Source organism: Limulus polyphemus, unplaced genomic scaffold (assembly GCF_000517525.1).
Source record: "Limulus polyphemus unplaced genomic scaffold, Limulus_polyphemus-2.1.2 Scaffold6043, whole genome shotgun sequence".
In the NCBI taxonomy this organism is placed as follows: domain Eukaryota; kingdom Metazoa; phylum Arthropoda; class Merostomata; order Xiphosura; family Limulidae; genus Limulus; species Limulus polyphemus.
The window spans coordinates 5,647-20,152 of NW_013671653.1; the positions used below are offsets into that span (position 1 = coordinate 5,647).

At 32.8% G+C, this 14,506-nt stretch overlaps 1 protein-coding gene across 2 annotated transcripts in view; it reads left to right on the forward strand.

Annotated features, from left to right (window-relative positions):
- The first annotated feature begins 5,152 nt into the window (after positions 1 to 5,152).
- The window catches only part of LOC106473284 (clusterin-associated protein 1 homolog), a 23,225-nt gene continuing 13,871 nt past the window's right edge, over positions 5,153 to 14,506 (forward strand). The window contains exons 1-5 of one of the 2 annotated variants that reach the window (XM_013933968.2): positions 5,153 to 5,346; positions 7,647 to 7,758; positions 10,943 to 11,027; positions 11,138 to 11,317; positions 12,825 to 12,920. In XM_013933968.2, coding sequence (XP_013789422.1) covers positions 5,325 to 5,346; positions 7,647 to 7,758; positions 10,943 to 11,027; positions 11,138 to 11,317; positions 12,825 to 12,920 — 495 coding nt within the window. In that variant the 5' untranslated portion in view covers positions 5,153 to 5,324. Of the gene's footprint in view, positions 5,347 to 5,447; positions 5,518 to 7,646; positions 7,759 to 10,942; positions 11,028 to 11,137; positions 11,318 to 12,824; positions 12,921 to 14,506 lie in introns of those variants that run through there. The other variant, XM_022401743.1, reaches the window with a different exon arrangement.

Consider the following 14,506-nt stretch of genomic DNA (forward strand, 5'->3'; position numbering starts at 1 on the left):
CAATTTGAGGCGAGATGAAAATGGTTGGTGTACGACTCTTTCGGTCATCATTCTCTTCCAATTTGAGGCGAGATGAAAATGGTTGGTGTACGACTCTTTCGGCCATCCTTTTCTTCCAATTTGGGGCAAGATGAAAATGGTTGGTGTACGACTCTTTCGGCCCTTCTTTTCTTACATAAAAGATGCAAGTAGGCCAATCCTAAATAGGGCTGATTGGACGACTTGGTAGTTGCCTCAGGTTTCTTACAGGCCAATACCTTCTACATATTGGCCTAGGCAACAGTATGTCTGAGAGGAGGCTGCCCTAGACCTACAACCCACTCCGTTTCGACCATTGTGACAGATTCCAAAGGCCAGATCGAATCCAGATGTTTAATGCCCTAATAGCTATTCTTCTGCCAGAAAGTTGATGCTGACTTCATATCCCTCAGACAAGGCGCGATTCTGTCAGGGTGATATCTCTTGGCCTTACTCCTATCAAAGAACGTCCACAACGCAGTAGGTGTTTTTGGTTTAAGGGGCCCTATACTCGCCTTACTCTGGAGGTTGCAATTTTGAGGCATGTCATAGGAGCTACCCTACCACGAGTAGTCGTACCATGTTGCCACTAAGACCTACAGTCGGTTGCAATTAACAGTCGCATCATACCAAAGACCAATTACTCTTAAGTCGTTTGTCTAAATTAATAAATAATTCTACTGAGTTTACATTTTTCTGTCGTCTCAAAAATATTTATTATACTTTCTAAATAATAGTGAAAAATCTGATCAAAACAATAGGAACGTTTTTACAAATTTTAGTGAATAGATTTTCAAGATGCAGGAACAGTTTCAGAGATAAAAAAGACGTATACTAAAATCAGTTTGTCAATAAAAAAAAAAACTATCTCAAACTTTCTTGTGCAGGTGCTGCCATCTGTGGTGGCCTTTAAGATTTTTAAATTGTGTCAAAATGCCGTATCTCTTTGGAATTTAGGCTTGCGATTGCCGAGTTTATAAAATCCGTGGGTAGTTTTGTTGCAAAATTGTAAACATATGTGTGTCAATGTGTTTTTCCGCAAGTGGATAACAGAACCAAAGATGTGCATAAAAAACCCTTTTCTCCCCCTCCCCTCTCCTAAAGTATGTGAAGGCAAAAAGAAGACTTGTAACGTAAATTGGTTACATATTCATTACGATGGCTGAGAAAGAGGAAATCCAGTCTAAAACAACATTATATTCAATAAGAAAAGTTGACGAAAATAGAAGATTTTACAAATTGTTCTACAAAACAATGTATCATAATATGTAAAATGACGTTGAAGCTCCTGCTTATACTGCACATGTTCTTACGTAATTACTGTGAATGATACTGTTCCACTGTCTTATCCTTGTATAATCGCTGTTCCACACTGTTCCACTGTCTTATCCCTGTATAATCGCTGTTCCACTGTCTTATCCTTGTATAATCGCTGTTCCACACTGTTCCACTGTCTTATCCTTGTATAATCGCTGTTCCACTGTCATATCCTGGTATAATCGCTGTTCCACACTGTTATAGTGTCATATCCTGGTATAATCGCTGTTCCACACTGTTATAGTGTCATATCCTTGTATAATCGCTGTTCCACACTGTTATAGTGTCATATCCTGGTATAATCGCTGTTCCACACTGTTATAGTGTCATATCCTGGTATAATCGCTGTTCCACTGTTCCACTGTCATGTCCTTGTATAATCGCTGTTCTACATTGTTATAGTGTTATATCCTGGTATAATCGCTGTTCCACACTGTTCAACTGTCTTATCCTTGTATAATCGCTGTTCCACTGTCTTATCCTTGTATAATCGCTGTTCTACATTGTTATAGTGTCATATCCTGGTATAATCGCTGTTACTGACACTATTAATTAACTATCGTAATATGGTCTTGTAAAAGTCTTAAGTGTTTTCTTTTTAGTTATTATCATTTACACAGTAGACATAACCTGTTTTCTTTCTCATTTACACACTAGACATAACCTGTTTTTTCTCTCATTCACACACACTAGACATAACCTGTTTTCTTTCTCATTCACACACTAGACATAACCTGTTTTTTCTTTCATTCACACACTAACAAAAACCTGTTTTCTCTCTCATTCACACACTAGACATAACCTTTTTTCTCTCTCATTCACACACTAGGCATAACCTTGTTCTCTCTCATTCACACACTAGGCATAACCTTGTTCTATCTCATTCACACTAGACATAACCTGTTTTTTCTCTCTCATTCACACACTAGACATAACCTGTTTTTTCTCTCTCATTCACACACTAGACATAACCTGTTTTTCTCACGTACAATGTCTGTTATATGTTAAGAAAGAAGTATAGCAATATAAGAGCTTATATAATATAGATTTTTTAGAATTCTATCAGTTGTACTTCTATTGTCGGTCAATAAGCAAACAATGCGTGTTATTACCAGTTGTTAATACAATTACCTTTGAACGAGATGTGGTCATCAACAAAGGTAAAAAAAATCGAATTATACTTAATCGTAATTAGCGAGTATCAAAATAATTTTATTACTGAACGTTTAAAAATATTTTTTCTATGAAGCTGTAATAAAAGAAAAGGTTTTGTTTTATGTATCGAGAAATTGTTCTGTTTTTTGCTTTAAATATCAGCTTGAAAATTGACTTCTGATTTTGAAATGCTAAAGAATATGTGTTAAAATAACATTACTTTGAGAAATATATGGCATGATGTGATAAGTATTTCGAGAATACATAATGGAAAGAAAATGACACTTAATATTTTATTATTATTATTATTTTATAATGATAAAATCGAACAAAGGAAAAGTATTCTCATTGATTTCTTTAAAAAAAATAGCCGAGGAGTTCATTTTCGAAAAGTAACACGAAATATAAGAAGAATTTTTACAAGAAAGAAAACTGATAAATACCAAGCAAACAATCAATGTTTTGCTACTACTTTTTGCTACTAATGTATTTATGATTTGAATCGTGAATCTCAGAAGACTATGTTGCCAAATTAACGAGGAATGGTGCACGTTAACCCATAACAGAAATTGATAGGATCTTTAATAATAAAAAACCCAGCTAAAACAAAGCCTATTAGTAATGAGACAACTCTTTACGCCAAAATAACATGTTGTGCAGAAAGAAGCAGCAAAACATCACTCCGTTTCATTTTATTTCTAAAATTTGATTGCATAGTTGATAATTATATTACAGATTTCTCTCTGTTTTTTCACCGCCATTATAAAAGGCCTAACAGTATTTCTTTTGTTTACTGATCCAGGCTGTACTAATGAGCCTTGAATTAGCGAAACAGAGATTGAGGCCAATAAGAGAAAGTATTAGGTCTCTACGTCACAGATTATGTTTTCAATTTTACTTTCGATAAAAAATGAATGAAATGTGAAATATAATTACCAAACAATCGGTTCAATGTAAGACAACGAATAATATGTTAGGCCCAATTGCATAATATTTTTCACACACCTAAGTTAATTTAGGATACTAAATGGTGCGTTTAAAAGGACTTTTAAACCCCCATGACAATTGCATATTCCATAAATTTTCTCTAAAAAAATAACTGTGTTCAAGCGTCCTTCATTTACAATAAGAAAAAATAATACTGTCGATTATGAATATTTGTACAATAGGTCATTCATCTGTCACTATCAATGGAATGCCTTAACATGTGTATACTGAAAGTGAATGGAAAATGTATAACAACCTTTAACATTTATTAGAGTTATTTTGTCTTGTTTTTTCTAGCCCACTCTTCCATATTTGATGTAAACCAACTGCATTTGATGTTTCATTTTCCAAAAATAAAAATAAAAAAATGGAAGGAGAATCTTGACAATCCAATGTTATTTGAAATTTCAATGAAAATAAACACTTATTCTTATTAATATATTTGTTGTTTTTGTTCTCCTAGATTCGACCAGTCTCGTCAACAGAATTTTGTTTTCCAGGCGCCCTCTATTTTAGTATATAAGCCCGGCAAATAATTGCACATAGACAGATATATAGAAAGAGATAATTGAGTCAAGTGAGCGGTAGTGACTTTAAGTAAAGTGCGTGAATCGTTGTGAATTATAGCGTGTGTTTATAAAAGTAGTTAACTTTAAAGTGACTGTGGAAATTAAGTGTATTACAAAGTTAGTAACGAGAAAGAATAAACTAGTTTTAATTAAGAAAGAACTCGTATCGCCGAAGTTTCTCGGGAAAAATTTATACCGGAAATTAACAAACGACCAGAGACGCAACAGTTGACTCAAAAAATGATTAGAACTGTTTGTTAAAATCCATCGTTTTTCTGTTCTAAGTTTACCCAATCATAGAACATCAGTGCAGCACCAACGGCTGGCGTCAAGTATTCATATGAACTATCAAATAACTTTCATTCACTTTAATTGCTAAAATTGTTCAATAACTTCTCATAACGAAAACTGTTTTTGCTCTCAATATATTTATTAAATTATATGTTCTCTTCTGTTTTTACGAAGGAATATACAAGTATCATGCCTCAAGCAGATCACTTAATGTATGGGACAAATCTTGATGTCAAAGATATAATTTTAAGTTCTGAAATTGTAAGAGACCTAAAAATTGATAAGTCCCCTGGACCAGACAACTTTTATCCTAGAGTTTTAAAGGAACTTAATGATTTTATTTGTGAACCGCTAGCTAATATTTTTTATATGTCATTGAGTAGTGGAAGAGTATTAGAAGATTGGCTAATTTTAGTCCAATATTTAAAGGAGGTGATAAATATTGTGGGTAAAAAATTTTCGGCCCTACTCCACCTCTTCCAAGTTTAAAAATATAGTAGGCGCGAGTTGGCCCTGTATATTTCAAGAGGGATATAATCAAAAACTGCCGTTTTCACTTAAAAAATAAATTTTAATGTTTTACATATTTGCATGAGTATATCTCTTTTTAAAAAATCACATCTGCAATTGGAGGAATTAAAGTAACATGTATATATATATATATTTGGAATGGGCCAATTAAATCTGATAAGGGCCATTTTAAATCCTTAGAAAACAAGCTAGTAATTTTTTGTCCAGGACCGGCTAGGAATTTTTTTTCATTTACAGTATGGTTTCATTATACGCCCGCAGATGGCGCAGTGAATTATCTCGCGAATATTTTGTTTTGATTCAGAGATTAAGACTCAGAGTTATGTTTAGTACAGTTGTAATGTACTAAACATAATATACATTTGCATGTGTAACAAATGCTAAGTTTCTAATTCGTTGTTTGCTATGATATAAGATGTTTTGTATAGCAAACTCTAATTGGTAAGAAGATAAAAAATGTCGTATCGAGATCTTCGAAGTAAGTGTAGAACGTCGACTTCGTCGTGTTAATGACTGGCTTTGGCTTATTGATAGTCTTAATCTTACCGTTTTAGAACAGTTGAATTATTTAACGTTAAGCCTAGTTACATTCTTATGTCAAAAACGTACAGAGAAAAAGCCAATTCACATGAGTCTAGCATATTATTAAGTATGTTAAGTGTCGTGTTTTACGTCTTCAACAAATACTTTAAAATTATATATTAGTTATTACTAGAAGTTGAATAACAATTGTAACATTATTGTCTAACTCTAGCTAATGAAATTATATAGATTGAAAATTACATTTTCCTTTCAAATTGTGATGTCCCCTGGTCGCATAGCGAGCGGTATGTTTACGGACATAAAAGCTCAGATTCAGGGCTCGATTCTCTATGGTATTGGTAGCCAATGTGGCTTAGCTTTGAAATAAATAAACAAATTCTAATTCTGAAATGCGAAAAACTAATGAGTTTGAAAAGTCAAATCAGAATGTTTCATTTAATATATGTAATATATTTCAAACCTGTTTTATATGCATTCACATATTTTAATTTTAACTTCTTTTTGCCAGTTTTCTTTGCCCTTTCAAGCAGTTATAATAGCTGATATGGCCAAATGCAAAGATGGCATAACACAGTGGCCTTGTTGATGAAATGAAATTTGATACTGATATGGTCAATTGTAAAATGATTTAACAAAACCTAAATCATCTTGTTCCACAAAAAACTTTTTCTATCATAGTTTAATGTCATAATTCAAATGGAGTATAAATGATAAAACAGGCATTTTAGAAGCTTGAAAACATCAGGGCTGTAAATAGAGCACAAGTTGTTCACAAACTCCTTTTTTTTAGCAATATATCACCAAACTAAGCTTTTACCACTTTGATCAGATCTCAGTGCAGTTCTGGAAGTCTTATTGGTTTTTACAGTTCAAAAGAAAAATATCTTTCATAATATGCTTAGATCAGTAACCTATCACTTCTCCAAGATATTGGCAGTAGCATCACACCACAGCAGCCGAGCTTAAGAAACAGTTATTGGTTAGAAGTTGACAAAATTGCACTTGTTTTCATGTTGGAATGATAAATTATCATATTTTGTGCAAAGCTAATATGAATCTCATCCATATTATGCTTGGAAAAATTTCCAGAAACTTCTCAGACACTAATGATTTCATTAGCAGTGCGCTGAAAACAATCGAGAATCAAAATTTGCAATTTTAAGAATTTTTATGCATAGATTTCAATTTTTTATGTTATTTCTTTCTTTTTATGTGTGAAAAAAGAACATTTTGTTTATTTTCTATACTTTTTTTTTGTTTGTTAATTAAGTGCTACAAAGATGGACTGCAACCATCGAGGCATGAAAAATTAAATCATAATAGTACATTTGTAAACTTATGGTAGATATTCTCATATGTTTTATTTTAAACTATTGTTCAAAACATTATGCCCAAACAAGAAGTAATTAGATGGTAAGAAAAATCAGTAATGAACTAGATTAAAAGTTTCTTGTTTGGGATTTTAAATCTGTGTAGCTCAATTGGCAAAATTTCAATTTCAAAAGACACAGTTTTGAGCTGCGGTTCAAATGCTAGTCAGGGCAGAATGTCATTATTACTTGAGGTTATTGTAATTACTGATCTAGAATAGAAACATTAATCGTTTTGTGTTGACGCAGATGCAATTGAAGTTGGTAAAGGAATGAAAATGTGAAATATTTCTACTGTTACGTTTAGCGAAGGTATTTCAGTGCACTCATTATGTTCTAATGTATAGTTTTATAATTGTACAGTGATAGTACAAGTCATTAGTTCTTTTAATGTGGAATTAACAGTGTGGGTTAAACTAGTGGAATGAGTTTTCTATGGACTTCTTGCAAAATTTTCTTGATTACGAGATGGCATTTAAGGTTCTATGTCGAGGATTCAGCAGTGAGCCCAAAACTTCATGTTATAATAAAGAACAATGTTAGGTAAAGTCCACAGAAAACTCAGTCAACATTCCTCTTAATTGGATCATACAGTTGGTGGAATTTAATCCAGAGTAAATGAGTCTGGTCCTTGTAATTAAAATGGAAATACGTAAGGAGCTAGTCGGAGATTTGCCATTTTATAGCATAGTTGATGAAACGACAGCTGAGAGTTAATTAAAATGTACAAATCATGAACCTTTTATACAATGTGGTGGTGAAAATGATAGGTTTGCTATTACCTGTATTTACCACACTATGATTTTATTATACTCCTGCAACAGTAGAAAAGTTCATGTTTTATATCTTTTTTTTTTTTTTGCAGATTTTACTGAAATGATGAGAGCCTTAGGCTATACGAGGCTGATATCAATGGAGAATTTCCGTAATTCCAATTTTCCTCTCGTGGCTGAAATTCTCAAGTGGTTAGTAAAAAGGTGAGCTGAATTATACATACACATTTTACATTTAGAAGCCAGTAATTTTCTTCTATAATACTGTCCTAATTCTAAGAGAGATGTCTTATATTGTACAATATCATCAACAAAATTATATAAGCTGTTAAAGATATCGTGTAAGTGAAAAAAAAAATCTTTTCTTATAAGAGGTTTGTCTTAATGATTTTAAATCTAAATAATAAAGTATATATACCAAAGGAAAAATAAAAACACATAATAAAATACTTTAATTATAGTGACCAAAATTGCATACACTCAAACACTTGAATGTTGCCAGCTACACGGGTCCAGTATTCTTTTATTTCACTGGTCTGTTCCATGTTGTTAAAATCACACAATGGCAAGAAAGGATTAACGTACAGTGAATTATTTTGACAGCAGATGTTTTTGTCTTCTTAATTTGTCCATTAAAGAATCAAAATCAGGGCCATGTAAAAACAGCATTTCAGATCTATCTTTTAGAAATGAATAAAAACCCTATAATTCGAGCAATTTCGTAAAGGTGGACCTTTCTTCTTCAGTTTGCCCCTGAAGAAGAAAGGTCCATGTTTCGAAAGTGCTCGGGTTATAGGGTTTTTATTCATTTCTATCAAGATTTCTTGAATCTACGTGATTTTCTAACGTCTCTTGTCACCCACTGCCCAAGAGCACTTTTGTCCATTACCAGAGCTCATCATTTGAGCTGGATGGTAAGAGACAAAAGATTTTTTAAAACTTTGCCAAAACCTGGTGAGGCATTAGAAACCAACAGGCTTAAATTTGTGATAACAAGTTACTTAAACTGCAGATGTTTTCTTCACATTCCTCTTAATTTGTTAATCGTAGATTCAAAATCAGTGGCATGATTTTTATCACAGATTTTAATTGTATAGGTTTCTCATGCTTTGCCAGTTTTTCAGTATTTAAATTGTAACTTGCAATAAAGTAATTTCCATCTGTATGAAGATTTATTTGAGAAAATTTACTTTTATGTATAAAATATGTTGTTTATCAATTTTTTAGTATTATATTATTCTCGATAAAGCCTAGTGTTTATGAATTTTTGTGTACATGTGTATATTTAAATCAAACTATGGTTAGAACTTGGGGACCAGCTTGAAGGTAACATATGAATGAATGTGTGATTTAGATGACTGTATATTCATCAATCAGTATTTTTCAAAAATTGTAATGCGTTTTTTTGCTAATGTATGTACAGTCCAACTAGTGAAAATATGTGAAAAAAAAGTGTGTGAAATAACAGGTTGAACGTATAGTTTACAGGCCCACCAAAAGTAATAAGACTTTAGAACAGAGATATATATAGAATAAAAGTACTTCCAGAAAGTAGTTTGTTCCTGGCAGTTATTTTGATTTAAAAATAATTATCTCCTAGGAAATAATTACTAATCAAGGGTGCTCGAAGATTAGCAATCCTCATTCACCCTGCTCGAGGCATAAGGTTAGGTTTCAATTAATGGTCAGCGGATTAATGAGCCGTATGGGCAAAAAAAAAATAACAAAATTTACATATATATATATATATATTCCCGTATATATACGTATGATGATGAGGCAAGTAGGCAGAAGTGAAGGCAAGTCCAAGGCTTAGCAGAAGGCCGGTTGATCTTGAAGAAGAAGTAAGTCGGCAGACGTTTTTTGACAAGTTGTCGAAACAACTCCAAAAAGCAGTCTTTATCCACTGTAAATTTAAACACAAATAGAATGAGTCATTTCAGAGTACATTTAAACATGAATAGAATGAGTCAGTTCAGAGTACATTTAAACACGAATAGAATGAGTCAGTTCAGATTAAATTTAAACATGAATAGAATGAGTCAGTTCAGAGTACATTTAAACACGAATAGAATGAGTCAGTTCAGAGTACATTTAAACGTGAATAGAATGAGTCAGTTCAGAGTAAATTTAAACACGAATAGAATGAGTCAGTTAAGAGTACATTTAAACATGAATAGAATGAGTCAGTTCAGAGTAAATTTAAACACGAATAGAATGAGTCAGTTAAGAGTAAATTTAAACACGAATAGAATGAGTCAGTTAAGAGTACATTTAAACATGAATAGAATGAGTCAGTTCAGAGTACATTTAAACATGAATAGAATGAGTCAGTTCAGAGTACATTTAAACATGAATAGAATGAGTCAGTTCAGAGTACATTTAAACACGAATAGAATGAGTCAGTTCAGAGTACATTTAAACACGAATAGAATGAGTTAGTTCAGAGTACATTTAAACATGAATAGAATGAGTTAGTTCAGAGTACATTTAAACATGAATAGAATGAGTCAGTTCAGAGTACATTTAAACATGAATAGAATGAGTCAGTTCAGAGTACATTTAAACATGAATAGAATGAGTCAGTTAAGAGTACATTTAAACACGAATAAAATGAGTCAGTTCTGAGTAAATTTAAACACGAATAGAATGAGTCAGTTCAGAGTACGTTTAAACATGAATAGAATGAGTCAGTTCAGAGTAAATTTAAACACGAATAGAATGAGTCAATTCAGAGTACATTTAAACACGAATAGAATGAGTCAGTTCAGAGTACATTTAAACGTGAATAGAATGAGTCAGTTCAGAGTAAATTTAAACGTGAATAGAATGAGTCAGTTCAGAGTAAATTTAAACGTGAATAGAATGAGTCAGTTCAGAGTAAATTTAAACACGAATAGATTGAGTCAGTTCAGAGTACATTTAAACACGAATAGAATGAGTCAGTTCAGAGTACGTTTAAACATGAATAGAATGAGTCAGTTCTGAGTAAATTTAAACACGAATAGAATGAGTCAGTTCAGAGTACATTTAAACACGAATAGAATGAGTCAGTTCAGAGTAAATTTAAACACGAATAGAATGAGTCAGTTCAGAGTACATTTAAACATGAATAGAATGAGTCAGTTCAGAGTAAATTTAAACGTGAATAGAATGAGTCAGTTCAGAGTACATTTAAACACGAATAGAATGAGTCAGTTCAGAGTACATTTAAACACGAATAGAATGAGTCAGTTCAGAGAAATTTATTTCTCAGTGTAAAAATGCTGCTACTAAAATTTCCTATATTGATTACGAAGAAACAAAACTTGAAATTTATTATGCGTGTTAGGGTTTTGTTATTTTTGGATTACCCTTCATATTCTTATTTCTCTCTCTCTCTCCCCAGGTATGACCCTAATTCTGACACTCCTACTGACGTGGACACAGAACAAGACCGTGTTATATTTATAAAGTATATTGCACAGTTTATGGTGAGTAGGAACTAAACACTATACTATTAAAATTCTGTGTATGTACTCTAGCACGCAAGTAAACCCAAACTGTTGTGTACACAAATGTATCTAATGTTATTAAATTTCAGGTAACTAAAGCTCATATCAAACTGAACCCCAAGAGGCTGTACATGGCAGATGGATATGCTGTCAAGGAATTACTTAAAATCTCCACCATCCTCTACGATGCCATGAGAACTAATGAATCGGGTGAAGGAGATGGTCCTGAAGAAGATACTTCTAATTTTGATATAGATTTATCATCAAAGGTACCTTTTCCTGTATAAGTCATGCAAAATATGACATCTCTTGTAAAGGGTGAGATTATAATGTATCTTGTTTTGTGGTATGATTGTGCAGAAAAATGGGGTTATTGACAGTAAAAGTAGAGAGCATCATGTGTTGTTACGGAGAGTTAACACTAGATGCTGGATAGAAGTGAGACATCATGTGTTTTTACAGAGAGTTAACACTAGATGTTGGGTATAAATGAGACATCACGTGTTTCTCACGGAGAGTTAACATTAGATGTTGGATAGAAATGAGACATCACATGTTTCTCACGGAGAGTTAACATTAGATGTTGGGTATAAATGAGACATCACGTGTTTTTACAGAGAGTTAACACTAGATGTTGGGTGTAAATGAGACATCACGTGTTTCTCACGGAAAGTTAACATTAGATGTTGGATAGAAATGAGACATCATGCGTTGTTACAGTTTGTTTGTTATTTAAAGCAAAATCGCATTGGTTTATCTGCTGTATCCACTTTGGGGAATTGAACCTTGGATTTTTGTATTGCAAGTCCATAAGCTGTTCTACTAGAGGACACTGTTACAGAGAGTTAACAGTACTCCAGATGGTGGATGGAAATCATACTTCATGTTGTTGCACAAAATTCTTTCAAACAGTACAAATATAAGTAACAGAATAGGAAAGGTGTAGTGTAATATGTGGAACTAGCCTGAGTTTAATTTTGAGTTTATAGCATAGATTTTCTCAGTTTAGATTAGACTTCCTCAGTTTAGATTAGACTTCCTCAGTTTAGATTAGACTTCCTCAGTTTAGATTAAACTTCCTCAGTTTAGATTAGACTTCCTCAGTTTAGATTAGACTCTCTTAGTTTAGATTAGACTCTCTTAGTTTAGCCTAGTCTCTCTCAGTTTAGCCTAGTCTCTCTCAGTTTAGCTTGGGCTCTCTCAGTTTAGCTTGGGCTCTCTCAGTTTAGCTTATACTCTCTCAGTTTAGCTTAGGCTCTCTCAGTTTAGCTTAAACTCTCTCAGGTTAACATAGACTCTCTCAGTTTAGCTTAGGCTCTCTCAGTTTAGCTTAGGCTCTCTCAGTGTAGCATATACTCTCTCAGTTTAGCTTAGGCTCTCTCAGTGTAGCTTATACTCTCTCAATTTAGCTTGGGCTCTCTCAGTTTAGCTTAGGATCTCTCAGTTTAGCTTGGACTCTCTCAGTTTAGCTTGGACTCTCTCAATTTAGCTTTGACTCTCTCAGTTTAGCTTGGACTCTCTCAGTTTAGCTTAGGATCTCTCAGTTTAGCTTAGGCTCTCTCAGTTTAGCTTGGACTCTCTCAGGTTAACATAGACTCTCTTAGTTTGGTTCGTGTATGTATCTGAGTGGAGTGTTTTGAAGTGTATTTTTGGTATGTAAATAATACATTTGTTATCAAGCATCTTATAGATTCATTACGTTCTTGAGAATTTTTTTTATGTTTATTGTGTGTACCAATGTACTGTATGAGTAATATAGCTGCATTTATTTTTTAGCTTAGTGATTTGAAAAGGACAAGACAATTGGCTTCTGAAATCACAACGAAGGGAGCTTCATTATATGATCTTCTGGCACGAGAAGTTGACCTGAGAGTAAGCCTTTCATAAATTAAATATTTAGTTGTTTGAAGAATTAGTATTTTCTGATGATGTTCGTAATGACTATTACAATATGTGAGTATTTTCAGTGTCTTACAGTGTTCCTGTCAGGATCTGTGCTACTTACTAAAATACCATTTCTGTATGAATTCTTAGAGATTTCCTTCAAAATTATATTGCAGAGAGAATAGTTTCTATTTATTCTCACTATCAGACTATCATTTAAATGTCTTCATCTTAAATTCATCACTTAAGATGGTTTTTCTACAAAGCTTGTGTTTCACAAACCTAGTCAAAACACTGAATCAAATGAATGTTTTTGTTTTACCTGACATCATCAACTGTTACATGTACTGTGTGTTTCTCTGACATCATCAACTGTTACATGTACTGTGTGTTTCTCTGACGTCATCAACTGAATTGTTTCATCACTGTTACATGTACTGTGTGTTTCTCTGACGTCATCAACTGAATTGTTTCACCAATGTTACATGTACTGTGTGTTTCTCTGACATCATCAACTGAATTGTTTCACCAATGTTACATGTACTGTGTGTTTCTCTGACATCGTCAACTGTTACATGTACTGTGTGTTTCTCTGACATCATCAACTGTTACATGTACTGTGTGTTTCTCTGACATAATCAACTGAATTGTTTCACCACTGTTACATGTACTGTGTGTTTTTGCTACTGTTTACTGAATCATTTCACCACTGTTACATGTATTCTGTATTTCACTGACATCATCAATTTAACAATTTTCTGTTATATGTATCTGTGTGTCTCTGACATCATTAGCTGGATTATTTCACTTGTGTTACATGTATTCTTGTGTTTCTTCCATTATCTGCTGGATCATTTCACCACTGTTACATGTGTACTGTGTTTCTTTGACATCATCAACTGGACCATTTTTTGTACATTGTGGCACGATGAAGGCTCTGGTAAGAGGGCTGAAAGCTTGCGAATAAAAGTATTTTAATGTAGAGAAAAGTCCATGTATAATTCTACATAGACTATCAAAGTTAACAGTATGTTTGTCTGCTAGCTCCAACAGTTTACAAGTCCTTTTTTGTAGTTAAACTGAGTTTCTGTCATTTGATGTGGCAGATATCTTCTTGTGGTCTAATTTATCATTTTTTGATATTTTTTCAGGTAATACTAAGACGTTTCTACCTGTTATTATCTCGAGTATGTGTAGAGTAATTTGATCTTTGATCAAAAATATTGTGGGAATTACTAAGATTGGGTTAGAACTAAACTATTGTGTTGTATTTTTTTTTTTCTACTTCTATCGTAGAACTCTATTAATAAATATTATTATTACTTAGGAATGTTAATTACAGTGTTTAGTATCAAATGGAATAACTGATTAATTAAAAGTATGAGGAGATATATTAATGTCACAAAGAAAAGTCATCTAATTGAAATTAGTGTTTCTGGTTGTCACTATTTTGGATTTTTATTAGGTCTTAAGGTTTATAAAGCAACGTTTTTCTTGTGTCTGTTTTTTCTTTTCGCATGTTGCTTATCTATCATGCAAAGTAATATTCATTTTAAGATTAAAAATACTTTTAT